Source organism: Bombus huntii, chromosome 12, assembly GCF_024542735.1.
Source record: "Bombus huntii isolate Logan2020A chromosome 12, iyBomHunt1.1, whole genome shotgun sequence".
NCBI lineage: Eukaryota > Metazoa > Arthropoda > Insecta > Hymenoptera > Apidae > Bombus > Bombus huntii.
The window spans coordinates 5964084-5977361 of NC_066249.1; the positions used below are offsets into that span (position 1 = coordinate 5964084).

Genomic DNA, 13278 nt, shown 5'->3' on the forward strand with positions numbered 1-13278 from the left:
ATTTGGATTTTGGAGTCACAGTTGAGATCTGGTAAAGGTTAGATGAAACGTCATAGTGACGCGTCGTTGTTTATTTCGTAAATATTATTAATTGCATGTGAAACATGTATAATTAATTGCATATGAAGTACGTATATTTATCAATATATATGTTTACAATATAATATACATTATATAGATTATATATGTAGGTCAATAAATTCATACTAACCTTTAGACTATAAACGTTTTTACGATACTCTCAAACTATAAACTTGGGTCTTTCATGTTCGATGCATGTTTCAGTAGATGATACTTGTTTAAAAAATCCCAAAAAATTCATATAACATGTTCAAACGTTCTAAATTAAGGTTATCATACAATCTTTATCGAATAACCTTTAAAACGGGAGGAAAATAAGGTTTTCTACCTATTACTTTGTTAGATACTCGACTCTATCGAAAGAGCCCGGGCATAATATACTTTTACAGTTTAAGGGTTAATGAAATCAACTGACATATAAATTTATATTACTTAATATAGGTAAAGACCAATAAAATAAAAAAGATGTTACTTCAAACGTGGAAATCGGCAGATAATATTGTAAGAAAAGATATAATAAAGCCAGGAACTTTCTCGAGAAAACCGACTGAATGCGCTTCTTGTGAAGTTGTTATTGAAAACATAAACGTTATCAATGCGTCTGTAGAGGATTTGAAAAACAAATTTAACTCGCAGATTTTACATGGTATAAGTAAAAAAATGTTAACTATAGGTGAAGCAAATTGTGAAATAGATCGTCAAATTGAGCGAGCAATACAAATGATGATGGTGTTAGAAAAAAGTTTAGTTACAATAGATATAATGTTAGAAGGCATTGATGATCGTTTAGTTATTAAGTTCGAAATAACATTGAATAAAATGCAACCATATAAACCAATTTGGGAATGGACGCCACAAGACAAGTATTCGATAGCTTTAACATATAAGGAAGCAGGTGTATGTTTATTTCAGAAACATAGATACGTGGATGCATTTTATAAATTTAGTAAAGCCTGTAAAATTCTAATAACATTAGAGCCAATTCAGGATTTAGAATTAGATAAGACATTAGAAACTAAAATTAATAATTTAAGACTTATATTATATAACAATATGGCTGGGTGTCAATTAAGTCGTAAAAATTATGAACATACCATATCCTTATGTAATAAAATTCTAAATAAAGAAGCTAACAACGTTAAAGCATTATACAGAAGAGGAGTGGCACGTGGAAATTTGAAAGACGTAGAAAATGCTGTTACTGATCTAAAATACGCTGTTAGTCTAGAACCACATAACCAAGCAATAAAAGAACAACTTACAATATATAATACAAAATTACAAGAGGCCAACCAGAAATTTGAAGATATGGTAAAAAAGATGTTCAAAGCTTAAAAAATTATGTTGATACGTTTACCTGTAAAGGATTAAAAAAAATAAACATTTTTCATTTTGTAAATAAAAAAATAAGTGTTTATTTTTATCTACAATAATTTACATATTACAAGTAATGTATTACTTTAAAATTACAACATTAAGAATTTGTTACAAATATGTAACTTTGTAATTCTATGTAACTATATTATTGTTAAATTATTCTTACATGTTTTGTATTTCTCTTGTAGCTTATATGTACATTATGCACATTATGTACATATGCACATTAATAGTAACAGAAATATTTTTACATTATGTATAATTTATTCAAAAATACATGATGCATCAAGAGAACAATTTATTTCTTGCATTTATAATTATATTGCAAAATTGATTAAATATTGGAACAAGAATATAAGACAATTAGAATAATAAACCTCCCCCTATTATTTAACAAAATATAAATCGTATATTAATACATACCTCTAAAAATATTAGTTTCAAATGTATATATTGGCACTTTTATTATTTTGTGCTTTTATTTTGAAAAAATTTTATTAAAGAAAACATTATGGAATCTATAAGTATTTTGAGAAAATAAGATTAGAACCACTTAAATATTATTTTAAAATGTAGAAGCAAAATAACAATAGATTTTATAGCTTGCAAGTTACATTAAAATAAATATTATTACATATACATAATAAATGTATGAAAGTATATTTGTTAAGCGTTCAGAATGTATAACATTTTCTTGTTGAAATAAATGTGACCATTAGTAACTGCACAAATAGATAATTAATGTTTTAAAACTATCACCATAGAATATTAGAATATAAAACCTTTTCTGCAATCTTTCCTTCTGAAACTATGGATTGCTGCATTAGAACATGCAATGGAGTGTTACAGAAACAAGCCTGAAGTATAAAACTTTTTGAATTTTCTAGTCTGTTATGATAAAAGCCTTATTCTTACAATAAGGAAAGAAATAAAACTATTATTATATTTACAATCCTTCAAAAATTTGTTAGTACATAATTGATATTTTGTAAAATAATAATCTAAGGTAAAGTTATTTAATGCTAAGTCTAATAAAATATATACTACATGGCATATATGTATTTTCAATCCATTGTAATTAAATACATTATCAATTTTATTTAAAATTTATTAAATGTGAAGAACAGTGAATAGTATTTACACTTCAGTTTATTAAAAAAAATTAAACAATACAATAGTAACTGATGTAGGGTAAATCTGGCACAGATATAATTTAGGTATGTTAGTACATATACATAGAATAATGCATAAATATACAAAGTGTGTTTTATTAAAATTTCGTTTCAAAAATATTTTACCACGTTTCCTTGTGACCTTGAAATGCGTTTAAGTACGTATATTCCTCTAACTAAAAAGTTAAACATGAATTGAATATTATAAAAAAAAAATGTAAACGTATTTGTTTCTAAAGACTTCTTTACACTTTGTTTTTTATGTATGTATATATATCCATATATTTCAATATAAAAAAAATTAAAATTGATGATAAACATTAACAACCCCAGAACAATAGCTTTCATCCAAACTATCTTTACCAGTAACTATGGAATTTTATTTTTCTAACAAATGTAATATCAATCATAGACAATACTAATAATGATGATTTTCAACAATCTAGCAAGGAATTGTAATCAAAATATATTGTATATACATTCACAGTCACTTTAAATTAAAATATGTAACGTACAGTATTTCCTTGTGACTTAACAAAGAAAAAGCTATTTATGGCCTCATATTACATGGTCAAAACAATGAAATTTTGTTATGTCACTTACTGGTTTTAATACATTGATGTATGTTTCTAATGCACTTGCGAAATTGGGACACAAAGGGAATGAACATCATGATAGTTTAGGCTTGCCATTGGCAGTGGCAGTGGCATTCATTGTTGTATTTGTAGCCATTTCAGCAGCTTGAGCCACTGCTACAGACACTGACTTCTCCACAAATTGTTGATAGACTGGTTTAATTAACTGAACAGAAACAAAAGTGCATTTTCTTTAATATACTTAAGCATAATTTGCAAATTAATGTAAATTTAGTATAAAACAATTACTGATGTTTATATACTCTAGTTTATAAATGGAAAACAATATGACATATATGACATCTAATGATAAAAATGATTATTTAATTATAAATATAACGTTATAACTTTGATAAAATTTATAAAGATAAATGAATTGTGCGTGAAAGTCACTTTTTTTCAAACTGGAATATATGGAATAAGAATTATTTTTATTTCTAAATTAATTATAAGCAAACCCCATACCTTTTGTACATTCGCTCCTGTTAGTATTCAGCTTACATTAAGGAGGAAAAAAAATAGTAACATAATATTAAAGGCAATATTTATATAAGTGAAAAATGTAACACATTAGAAGTAATAAAGATTAGAGTATATAATATATACAGAATATAGAAGATAGAATATATATGCAAATGTTAGAACAGTTCAACTACATTTAAAATGATTTACAATGATCTAGATTGTAATCACATAATTTAGAAGTATTATCAAAAAGAATGTTTGTCAGATAATTTAAATATCTAAGACAAGGGGGAATAATAATTTAAACAGGGATCGTATAATTTAAAAATATTATTAAAGGCAATGTTCATGAGATGTTGTAAATATCCTGTAAGGGTTAGACTAATAATCTAAACAGAAATTATATAATTTAGAAATACCAAACAAAGTGATATTTGTGAGGTATTGTAAATATTCTGAAAAAAGGGAGGAATAATCAATTAAACAGGAATCATATAATTTAGAAGCACTCTAAAAAATGATGTTTGTGAAGTACTGTAAATATTCAGAAAAAAGAGAGGAATAATGCGTCAAAGAGAAATCGTATAATTTAGAAGCACTATCAAAAATAATGTGTGTGAAGTACTGTAAATATCCTGAAAAAAAGGAGGGAATAATAATCTAAACAGGAATCACATAATTTAGGAACATCATTAAAAATAGTATCTGTTAAGTAATGTATATATTCTAAAAAAAGAGAAGAGTAGAAATTTAATCTATAATTTATAAATATTATTAATAATAATATTTGTTAGATTATATAAGTATCTCTAAAAAAAAAAAAAAAAAAAAAAAAAAATGGACGAATAGTAATGTAAAAAGGAATTGCAAGAACTCAGAGCTAGTATAAGAATTAATGGTAACTATATGGGAAAGGGCACACCTTATCAATTTTGATGACCTCGGAATGTGTTGTCAAGGTCGCTAAAGTCAACATTCGGAAAAATTTCTTTTCTGTACATCTTACCGTCACTCGGCCTTAATTTCTGAAATATTTGCAAAAAACCTCAATACGATTCATGTTAAGATTACACTCTACTCTGAAGTAGGCGGGTATCTTTATATAGCCCAACCTAAGTTTAATTCATTGGTGAAAGAAAACTATTTTTGATATTGTGCAAATAAAAAATAAAAATGAATGGGCTATGGATTGGAGTTCAGTTTAGGTTGGGTCATATAAAAATGCGATCACTTATTATGTTGTATGAATGAAATGTAATAGTAACTAAATTTAATTGAAGCTTTTGTGAATATCTTGGACATGAAGGCCGAGCGGTAATTAAATGTACAGCAAAAAATTGTTCAGAATGTTGTCCTTGACAACATATTTCAAGCTTATTGAAATCGGTGAGGTGTGCCCTTTTCTATATAATTGCCGAAGTAATAGTTGATATATTTGAATATTTGATACTTCTCAACAATAGAATATAAATGTTCCCAAAAATTAGATATATCTCCAAAACTAAAACGTGTAGAAGACGAAGGTGGAGAAGGAAGTGGAAATGAAATGAAACCATATAAAATTATAAACCATGATGAAGCAGCAGCCACAGCAAGTGTAAGTACAGTGAATAGTACACCCATATCTCGGACCTGTAGAAATCATATGTGGAAGGTATGAATCAGGAAATATGGTGAAATGATGAGCAGCAATTATTTACATTACCCAGTTAATACCTTGCGCTACATACAATACCATCATTAAAATTTAGCGTGCGTAATATTTTAAGTAATATTTTAAATATATGAGGTTTTAAAGATAATGCAATTTTTGATATACATATTTTAAGTCGCAAAACTATAAAAAGAACTTGTGTAAATTTCTATTCATATGATATAGCTATGTAATGTGAATGATTAAATGTGTGCACAGTACATCGATGTAAAACTGGATACTAATTGAAAGTATCTAATTATACATATGCAAATTACTTCTCATCATTTTAACGCGTGGAATTAGCGTTATTAATAAATAAATTAAGTTTATTAATTTTATAGCTATAGAGATTTTACGGATATCTGTTATACGTAGATAATTAAATATACATTACTTACATTATTCCATAAAGTGTTTGCCACTTCATCTATTACTACCCCAAGTGTGTCGTAATTGCCACTGTACCTATATCGATGAAAGAATAATTATAGTTAAATCAAAATTGCAAAGTACTTATGTAAATTACTATTATGTATATACCTAATATATGCCAATAACATGAGGGTTAATATACAGATGCACATGATGAAGTTACAAATATTTGCTAGCAAATATAAGCCAGTAAAACCAAATACTGAGGATAAAAAGTACATGATGGCAACAATTGCACCATATACTCCTGCGGTTCTTGTTGATTTGAAAACATTTTTACTTTCATTTTGTGCTTTAAAATGAACAAACGCTTTATCCATATCCTGTAATAAATCATGTATTAACATTTTTAGCATCAAGATGAAATATCAGGTAAGCATAAATTCGAACAGTTTCTCACCTCGCATAATTTTTTCATATAGGTTTGACTAAATGCATCTCCGCCCATTTTTCTTTTATTTTGAAATATGCACATAGCTTTATCCATACAACGTGCATGCTCGGTCTCTAAACGTGCTGTTGTTAAATATGGTTTTCTTGATCCACAGACATCTTCCATTAATCGTATATAAAATTCTCTCGCTTCCGTTACCGCAGCCAAATTATTTGCCTCTGCTGTTGCCTAAAAATAGAACGTATACCATAACAAATTCACCAGTAAGGCATAGAACCATAAAATTAAATATATAGTAAACGAAAACTTACCACTAACATACTTTTTGGTTCTGGAAGTTCGTTTCCTTTGTAAATTTTCATGTAACTTTTGAAATATTCCAACAAATCCCTTGCTTTCACAAGTTGACCATCGATTTTCTTTGGAACTAAATTCTCTGGAGCTAATAACACCGGTATGAGCACTTTGAGCTGTTCCTTAAATTCTGGTTGAATTTCCGATAATCTACCATCGAAACGAGGATTAGTGGCAATATTCAGGCCTGGATGTGGCATTAGAAAACAAGATATTTCCGAGAAGCAAGACTTAATATGCATTCTCAGATTTTGTAATTCTGGATGTTGTTTGTCGGAGATTTCTAATCTTCTGTTCAGTATCTCTTTTCCACCTTCTGAACCATAAGGTGCTTCGTATGGGTAACTCCAATCTCTCACTAAGAATTGTAACTTCTGGAACGGCGTGACACCGGACTTTTGTAACGCCAGCCTACCATATTCCGTAAAAAGTTGCAAGTGCTGAAGGTCATCCTCTTGGATGTTTTGTGATAGATTATAAATTTGTACGGATGACAACATTGTACTTAGAGCAAACACAGTCGCACAGTCCTTCACTGTCGACTGGCTATCGAAAGCACCTTGTGTATCCATCAAAATCACAGCAACTTTTTCACCGTCCGGTAAGGTACCGCAAAAAACTTTCGACCACATTAATATCCCTGTTGTGTCTCTTTCAGAGCCTCCTTTCCATGAAAATCCACTCAGTGGCTCATCATCTTGGCCCAACCAAGAATCCGTCTGGTTATTATTATTATACTATGATCGATGTTAATTACGCAGCCAATGTTCCGTGCAGGCATGGAAAAAAATAAAAATAATTATTCGGTTTAGTTTATCTATTCATCTGAATAAGTATTCTAATAAATTATTGGAAACATTAATTAGACTACGGATATTTGTTAGATAGACTACGGAGGCAATTAAGTAAATGAAACCTAAACAGAAATTTAATCATTTTTATCTGCTAAATATTACAACTCAGTGCTTTGAATATTTTATATATATTTCCATTTTATATGCATTCTGTGTATTTTTGTATTTTCAAATTTCCCATAAATCCATTAGGATACCCGCAATCTAACTTATAATTAATATTTCGATTTTACCAGTAATAATAACATACCTGACTGTTCATGTATCGCAAGAAAAAGTCAAGCAGGAAGCTTTTGCCTTTCCTGAAAGCACCTGCTACTGACACAACAACTACACTCCTATTTTTAATATCATCGTCAAGAAGAATTTTTGACAAGGCTTCTTCGTTTAATTCGAAACTATGGTCTGGATGAGCAAGTACGATCTGTACAGGTTGTCCTACATCCGATGTCTTTTTATCCTGACTATCCATTGAAAGACGTTCTATTTTTTCTTGCCAACCAGATCGATCTAGCGAGGTCCAGAAGCGAAAAAACACATTCATTTATAATTACATATCATTTCTAAAGTAACAAACATAGAAAAAATCATTATTATTACACGCTGTTAACGGTATAGTAACTTGGTAGAATAAAATATGATAAGGATAAATTAGAAATTCTGGGATATAATTAAATGCCTTAATTTTGTAATTTTATTATTAATCAAATTTTTCTATAAATTCATAGGTCCATCGTGTTCAAACGAGCTTTTCGTCACAGTTCATCAGAATGATACAGAATCATCATATGACCATATATGTATTTATTTATGCAAAATGTATACATGATCTTAGGTATTCATCGCTAAACTTTTATAAACATAAGCCTCTAGGTTCTTAGAACTACGTTCGTTTCTTTACCACATTACATGCATTGTAATAATATCCATTATTGTTAAAACATACGCCAAACAAATGAAAATTATCAAGAATTATAATCAATCGTAAACATTTTGCCATCTTCAAACTTTTGTTTTTCTTTTCAAGGATTTTTTAATAAAATTTTTGTTGAAGATGTTTTATATTATCTACTATTATAATTTGAGAATATGAAATTTCTATGAAAATATGAAAATACTAACTCCTTATACAATTGCTCGCTGTTAGATTTTTACGAGAGCAGGGCGAAAAAACGAAAACAAGTATAACGGAGAGGAAAGCAACGTGGACCTTGAACGACCAAAATCTTTTGCTCCGACTGCATACGACAAGGGGGGAAATGTAATGTTTAGAGGCCTTGACATAGCTGACATCGTTCCGACATACGTCTAAATAGGTGTAGTCCACCGCACGTGGCACGAAAGCCAACTATATGAAATCAACTATCATTGCTCACGTCTTACGTGAACAACACGCTGACCTGTGCCACGTGATTCGATTCAATTTGACGAGACAACGAGACACGTAACTTACGCACTCGTGCAAAGGATTGATGTCAGAGTCTGATGAAGATAACGATTGAAAAATCTAATTAAACAATTATATATATGTAATTCTATCGCGTAACGGATATTGATTATTAAACGATATTTGATCTGAATTTCTTGTTGTTTCAGAAAAAAGTAGATCTGTTGTAAAGAGCTAATGGTAAATATCGAATATAAATTTTCATATAGTTAATAAAATATAGAATAAAATAGATAATCAATCTTATTCGTGGATTTTTCTCTTATTTATCGTTTTTATGTAACAACAAAAAAAAATTCGTGAAAAAACCGTATGTGATGGTAAAAAAGAATGATATCCATGTAAGCGGTAGAAACGTCACACAAAGATTACCATAACGCGTGAAATGATAATTGTTACACGGCTTCTAGGTTTCAAGAGTCTTGAACACTTTCGTTTTCCAGCATAGTTTCCATGGTACGTGACTGCACGTAGAACGTGAGATACGTGGAAATTTCTCACGACTCGATTTCCAAGCAGTTTTTATAATTGACGAACGACTATGTACGCATTTGCATTCGCGTGAAACGACCACGCGAATTCTAGTCTGGCACCTCGATCGCAAATCTGTTGGTCACAAACATACTGAATACTTCAACAGATCGATCTGCCCTCTTGTAAATGATTATCTATTTCTTTCACTTTGTACACTATGAGACGAAAGTTTGAACTGCAGTTGTACAGGGTGGTTGGTGTAACTGGTGGTACAAGCGGAAAGGGGGCGATTCTACGCGAAAAAGGAAGTCGAAAATATAGAATAAAAATTTTTCGTTTGATTATAACGGATCTCACTGTAGATCGTTGTCTCGATGGAAAAATTAAAAAAATTAAAAAAAAAATTTTATTCTATATTTTCGACTTCTTTTTTCGCGTTACCAACCACCCTGTACAGTATCTTCGGGTATCAGTGACGATTTAATCGACTTCAACAGATTTTAACGAAGATCAGCAATGACTAATTAATTCATCGTTTAAAAGTATTTCGTTTCTTACGACTGTCGACTTACGTAACTAGCTTACGTCGTTATGTCACAGATTTATGTAGCACCGTGTTAAACCTTATTTAAAAGAAACTTCTTTTTCATCTTTCTAGCTTCGAATATATCAGCAAATAAGTACATGATACTTGTGTCAGATTTATCAGAAAGATACAGAATCACGATATGATGGTGCGATTAACAAAATTTTTAAGAATCTGTTGGAACGATTAATCACTGTATCTCGATCGAGATATACGTTGCACCCACTACAGACCAAGTAAATTAATTTCTTCGATAACGCGAGATAACACGAGATAATTATTTTAATTCTGTTCGTAATTCCACTTCAAGAAGATCAACGAGTTGGAAATAAATAATCGGCTATAAATCTGACGTTTCTAAATATCTTTACGAAAGCTCGTTTCTTAATTTCTGCTTCTTCCTAACAAATTTTTCATCAATAGCGACCAATAAAAGCCTACTCTACTTTTATCAACGCGCTGTTCATAATTCAAAAAATCGATCAAGACTTCGCGCAATTCGTTATATAGTATACGAATAGTGACAATTTCAAGCATAAAGAAAACAATTTCGTTTAAAGCGAAGAGCGTTCGAAACGCGGAGCAGATGAAAAGCGGAGACCATTGGAAAAGCAGCTCCCATGAGTCGTGGAGCGTTTCAATTTTACACGATAGAACGTCTACGAAGGAGCCCCGAGCGATTACTTATTGCGAACGAACGGCCAATTATACTCGCGCGAGCGCTAATTCCACCTCTTCGCCTCTCCTTCCGCCTTCTGTGCTTTAACGCTAGTTCTCTCGTCATCGTTGACGTCGTCGTCGTTGTCGTCGTCGTCGTCGCTGGTGAAATACGCGACGCCGACTGCCATCCACAGCCGCATCGGTGCCTTGCAATCTTGTATTTACACGAATCATTACCGCATTAAACTCGCGAATACAGGGCGTCGAATTTCTCATCTGGAACGGAAGACTCGGGGCGACGCGACGTAGCGAGAAAAACGGAATACGAGAATTTAATTAACAGACGCGCGTCGCCAGCCTCTGCTACACTCGAAAAGAAGAAGGAAATTCTGAAAACGAGATGTTGACTAATGCAATTGGCCTAGTGAAAATGTAGCTCGCCGTGTTTGTACACACCGTTTCCTAGAAAGATTCTGCCGCGCTCTAAAGGCAGCTACAACTGCTTTTCGCATTAATCGTCGTTACTTTTAAGCAACGCGTACGCCACGTTCTTATCAAATATTTCAAGAGTATCCAGAGTATGTGGGCAATTGCGTGTATCGAGGTAGATTTAAACGACGCGGAAGTGAAAACCAAAAGTAATTATTATCGAGCACGGTAAAGAGTAATATTATCGAGAAAGAAGGCGAACGTTTGAATCTTCTTAATGTACTTTTAATATTTTGCGAGATGTTGAACTAAGATACTGAACAAGATTCTGAGAACAGATAGTGATAGGCTAACTATAACTGAAATCTCTTACGAGATAAAAACGAATGATCTTTGGTTTAACATTTAGTAGCAATTTTTTCGACTGCATATTTTCGAAGTTCCATGTAATAATAATAAAAAAAAAAAAAAAAAAAAAAACAAAATTACAGTCTATATAAATATATGTTTGCAACATGGTGAAAATTCGATCGATCTTCGTACGAAGTGTTTCTGCTTATACGAGTGAAAATAATTAGAAAGTAACAATTAAAGAGATAGTCCGTATTAATAAGTTTGATTTTCCTAGAAGTCCGTGCGAACGTCAATGAGTAGAAAAACTATTCGAGCTGCGTAAGTGTAAGAAAGCAAATCTATAGACGTTATTAATTAAAAGAAAAAAAAAACTGCAGATCGTTGCTATGCTTACGTATTCAACGTGTGAACGCTGGCTGAACGCTACTATTATACACGCTGTATACGCGTCTATATTTTTCTCCACGTTGCAAACCTGTGATAATAGTTTTTGCACGAGATTGCGTGCATCGTAAAGTATGCAAAAAATATATATGTGTAGCGTTACGTGCGGCATAAGTTATCGGTTGACCGTGGTATTTAATAAAAATTTAAATAATAATCACAGTTCTAAATAAATAATATCGGACTAGCAGGAATTCACAGTACAAATGTTACTGTTTTTTCAATATTATATAATAACAAATATTGTGCGGCAATATATTATTATACTTGGACTTAAAATTCTTAGAAGCTTACGAAGGTTTTGTATGACGATCTATTAAGAATACGCTGTGGTTCAAAGGTCCATTGGGTATGTTTGTAAGACATACTAAAGAATAAGTCAATGAAAGAAACTCACCTTCTTCCTCCCGTTCGTTTGTGTACACCCGTGGAACACGGTTCACGTTTTCATCGAGGGTCGTCATCGGGACTTTCTTGACTGAAAGCAAATTTCGAAACGCATATTTAGTCTATTTACTTCGTTTATGCAAATATTTTCTTCGTAAATAATTTCTATAAACGAACAACGGACGTTAGAACGGAACCAACAAAATAGTCAAGCAAAGAAAGATTTTAGAAAGAAAATTCCAACGATCGTCGATCATCGAAGCATTGAAAAGTAAAATTAAAGAGCAACTATTGCATGTTACGCGTAATGAACGTCGACACTCGGACATTTTCTAAGTTGCTGCTTGTGTATTCGTTTGGCATTACAATGAACTCTGAAGGTCTGCGTTCCGATAAACGATTTCATTGCCGCGAATCTGTTGCGTTGTCGAGGTTTTGGAAACGCGCCAATATCATGTCCAAACTCTCACGTTCGATTGAAACTAAATTCTAGTCGTTCTGAAAAGCTAGTTTTGCGTGCTACATTGTACCTCCTTTTACGCAATTTCGTTATTTACGAATACGCGACGCATTCAAAATTTTAATCCCGTCGAATTCAAGTTTCACGTAGTCGAACGATAGATCGAATGATTTACGTTAATTCCACGACGAGACTGTACTTTGGAACGCGTCACGATCAAAAATATTAGCAAATTATCGACAATTTATGTTCCAATCAAATCCCTGAACTTCACGTACGACCGGTCATTACGTTTCGTATATTTTCAGACCCATCGTTATCCCGATCAAACGTTTCCGTTATCGCGAGTTCTTGTTGCGTCTTGCCGTAGCTTTTGACAACAAGCCAATTCCCTTTCCAACGAGCAAATTTTCAGCCTCGATATCTGCCTTCAAACTTCGTTGCCTACGATTTAAGCTCGTTTCGTTTCGCGATTAAATTCCATTCTCGGCTCGATCGATGATTCAGCGTCGTACTCGTTGGAACATCGTCTTCCGAAATTTCTGACAAAATACCAATCCCCGGCGGCAATCAAACT

At 31.7% G+C, this 13278-nt stretch overlaps 2 protein-coding genes across 13 annotated transcripts in view; one reads left to right on the forward strand and one right to left on the reverse strand.

Moving 5' to 3' along the window:
* LOC126871810 (uncharacterized) lies at positions 1 to 2912 on the forward strand. Of its 3 annotated transcripts, none has more exons than XM_050631069.1 (2): positions 1 to 187; positions 523 to 2912. In XM_050631069.1, exon 2 carries the CDS (start codon positions 547 to 549, stop codon positions 1414 to 1416), a length of 870 nt encoding a protein of 289 aa, XP_050487026.1. In that variant the 5' UTR covers positions 1 to 187; positions 523 to 546; the 3' UTR covers positions 1417 to 2912. The 3 variants fall into 3 exon arrangements, with proteins under 3 accessions (XP_050487026.1, XP_050487025.1, XP_050487027.1); XM_050631068.1 differs by having other exon boundaries at positions 1 to 127; XM_050631070.1 differs by lacking the exon at positions 1 to 187 and adding an exon at positions 201 to 400.
* Positions 2590 to 13278, reverse strand: part of LOC126871797 (atlastin) — a 27051-nt gene continuing 16362 nt past the window's right edge. For 7 of the 10 annotated variants that reach the window (XM_050631032.1, XM_050631034.1, XM_050631039.1 and 4 more), the window contains 7 exons: positions 12252 to 12332; positions 7711 to 7970; positions 6564 to 7343; positions 6259 to 6480; positions 5967 to 6181; positions 5825 to 5891; positions 4541 to 5362 (listed from right to left, as the gene is read on the reverse strand). In XM_050631032.1, the coding sequence (XP_050486989.1) occupies positions 5105 to 5362; positions 5825 to 5891; positions 5967 to 6181; positions 6259 to 6480; positions 6564 to 7343; positions 7711 to 7970; positions 12252 to 12332 (1883 nt within the window). In that variant the 3' untranslated portion in view covers positions 4541 to 5104. Of the gene's footprint in view, positions 3432 to 3730; positions 3762 to 4540; positions 5363 to 5824; positions 5892 to 5966; positions 6182 to 6258; positions 6481 to 6563; positions 7344 to 7710; positions 7971 to 12251; positions 12333 to 13278 lie in introns of those variants that run through there. The other 3 variants (XM_050631035.1, XM_050631036.1, XM_050631040.1) reach the window with 2 other exon arrangements.

Coding starts and splice junctions, on each gene's coding strand:
- LOC126871810 (XM_050631069.1), top strand. CDS start 547: ATGTTACTTCAAACGTGGAAATCGGCAGATAATATTGTAAGAAAAGAT.